Source organism: Trypanosoma equiperdum (assembly GCF_001457755.1).
Source record: "Trypanosoma equiperdum strain OVI genome assembly, contig: ctg_1578, whole genome shotgun sequence".
Lineage (NCBI taxonomy): Eukaryota > Euglenozoa > Kinetoplastea > Trypanosomatida > Trypanosomatidae > Trypanosoma > Trypanosoma equiperdum.
Genome location: NW_027123591.1, coordinates 4,045 through 5,645, shown reverse-complemented (window position 1 = coordinate 5,645; position 1,601 = coordinate 4,045). Strand labels below are relative to the sequence as shown.

Genomic DNA, 1,601 nt, shown 5'->3' with positions numbered 1-1,601 from the left:
GTGCGAAGGTTAGATTGAGGTCCTGCAAAGATGCCAAGCTATCGTCCTCGTCGACCGCCCGTTTCGGCAACTCGATGTCCGCATTGGCTGCTGCGCCTATAGCACACAAATGGTTGAAATAGATATGGTTCTCCGTTGGATCAACGTTTCCAGCGGCGTGCTTTGTTGCTAAAACAGCAATGAACGTCGCTGCTGCTATCTTATTGAGCGAAATCATTCGTGCAGTTTGATTTGTTCCCTGTCTTGTGCTACAAAGAGTTGAACAACGTAGAGAAAGTAACGAAACCGCTGACTCTGTATACGCAACATTACCGAAGTATTACCTGCTTGTTAGAAATGGAGCCGGTACTGGAGTGCCACCTCCGTGGTGTCGCTTTAAGTCTTTGCAGCTTGGGCCTGCCGTTACGCTTGCCTGCTCTCCGATCGCGGTGGTATTTTCCATAAATTTTAAATTCTGTTATCTCTTTTACATTAGTTATTTTCTATCCCGGCGTCACGTCTTATGTGTAGAGATTACTTCTTTATCCTCTGAAAAACCGACCGAAAATAAAACTCACTCATATTCTATAAATGAACATTGTATTATGAGCTTTCTGCTTATGATTATCATCTTTTTTCTCTATCACATTAAAAACTACAGACAAAACTCTCATCTTTACAGTAGGGTCTATCCTTTTTTAGTGAAATGTGTTATACAAATTCCTCCTCTATCTTTTCCTTTTGTGCTGCTTTGGTGCATAATCTGTCATTTCATTCACCATTTTCTCTTCTTTCTTTTCTCGAGTACGGCTTTTCCACGCAAGATCTGTCACTAAAAAACTCTTTCATTCCTTTTCGCACACCGATTGATATTCAAACGCAATTCAAACACTTCTGTTGCTTTAATTTCAACTTTGATCACGGATTTGCCTCACATACCTTGCAATAATAACCAACACTCATAACACACTTCTCTCATTATCATTATTATCACTATAACAACCTTAAATAATATCCTTGAAGTCAAAAAAATAAACCAAATCAGAATAGCGCAAATTTTTCACATTATATTACTCTATACCTTTACACTTATAGTGCACTCTTACATCAAATTTTCACTTTTAATCGAAAAGTTTTGATTTTATCAAATTTTATCAAACATTCTCAGATTTATCTAATTATCTGAAAAAACAAAATTACATAATTTTCAAAAAAAGTGAGCAAAATCCTTAAAATAATAAAGCTCTACAGAACTAATATAAGAAAAAATCAGAGAAATTTTTCTTATTGACAAGAATACTACCGTTTCGGATTTTTTTCTGTAACATCTTCACCATGTTTACCCTTTCCAAATGCACAATTTTGTTTGTCATCTGCTTTGTCATTTTCCCAACTCGTTTTATCACCATGTTGCTTACAGTTAGAGTACGTTGCCCCCTCTAGTTGCTCTTCTGCTCCTGCTGCTGCATTTTCTGCTCCTAGTTTATGTTTGCATTCCCCTTTTCCATCTTTTTCTTCCAATTTGCAACCTTTGTTTGTGCAGGTCGTGTTTGTTTTGTGGTCATTGCAGCCTGGTCTATGAAGCTCTGTCGCACCTTCCTGTGCGGTCATTGAAGAGAAGC

The 1,601-nt window shown here is 37.6% G+C and overlaps 1 pseudogene across 1 annotated transcript in view; it reads right to left on the bottom strand.

Moving 5' to 3' along the window:
- Nucleotides 1-319, bottom strand: part of TEOVI_000706200:pseudogene — a 1,173-nt pseudogene extending 854 nt beyond the window's left edge. The window contains exon 1 of the mRNA in view: nt 1-319. This exon is cut by the window's left edge and continues 854 nt beyond it. Coding sequence covers nt 1-319 — 319 coding nt within the window.
- Between the last annotated feature and the right edge of the window lie 1,282 nt (nt 320-1,601).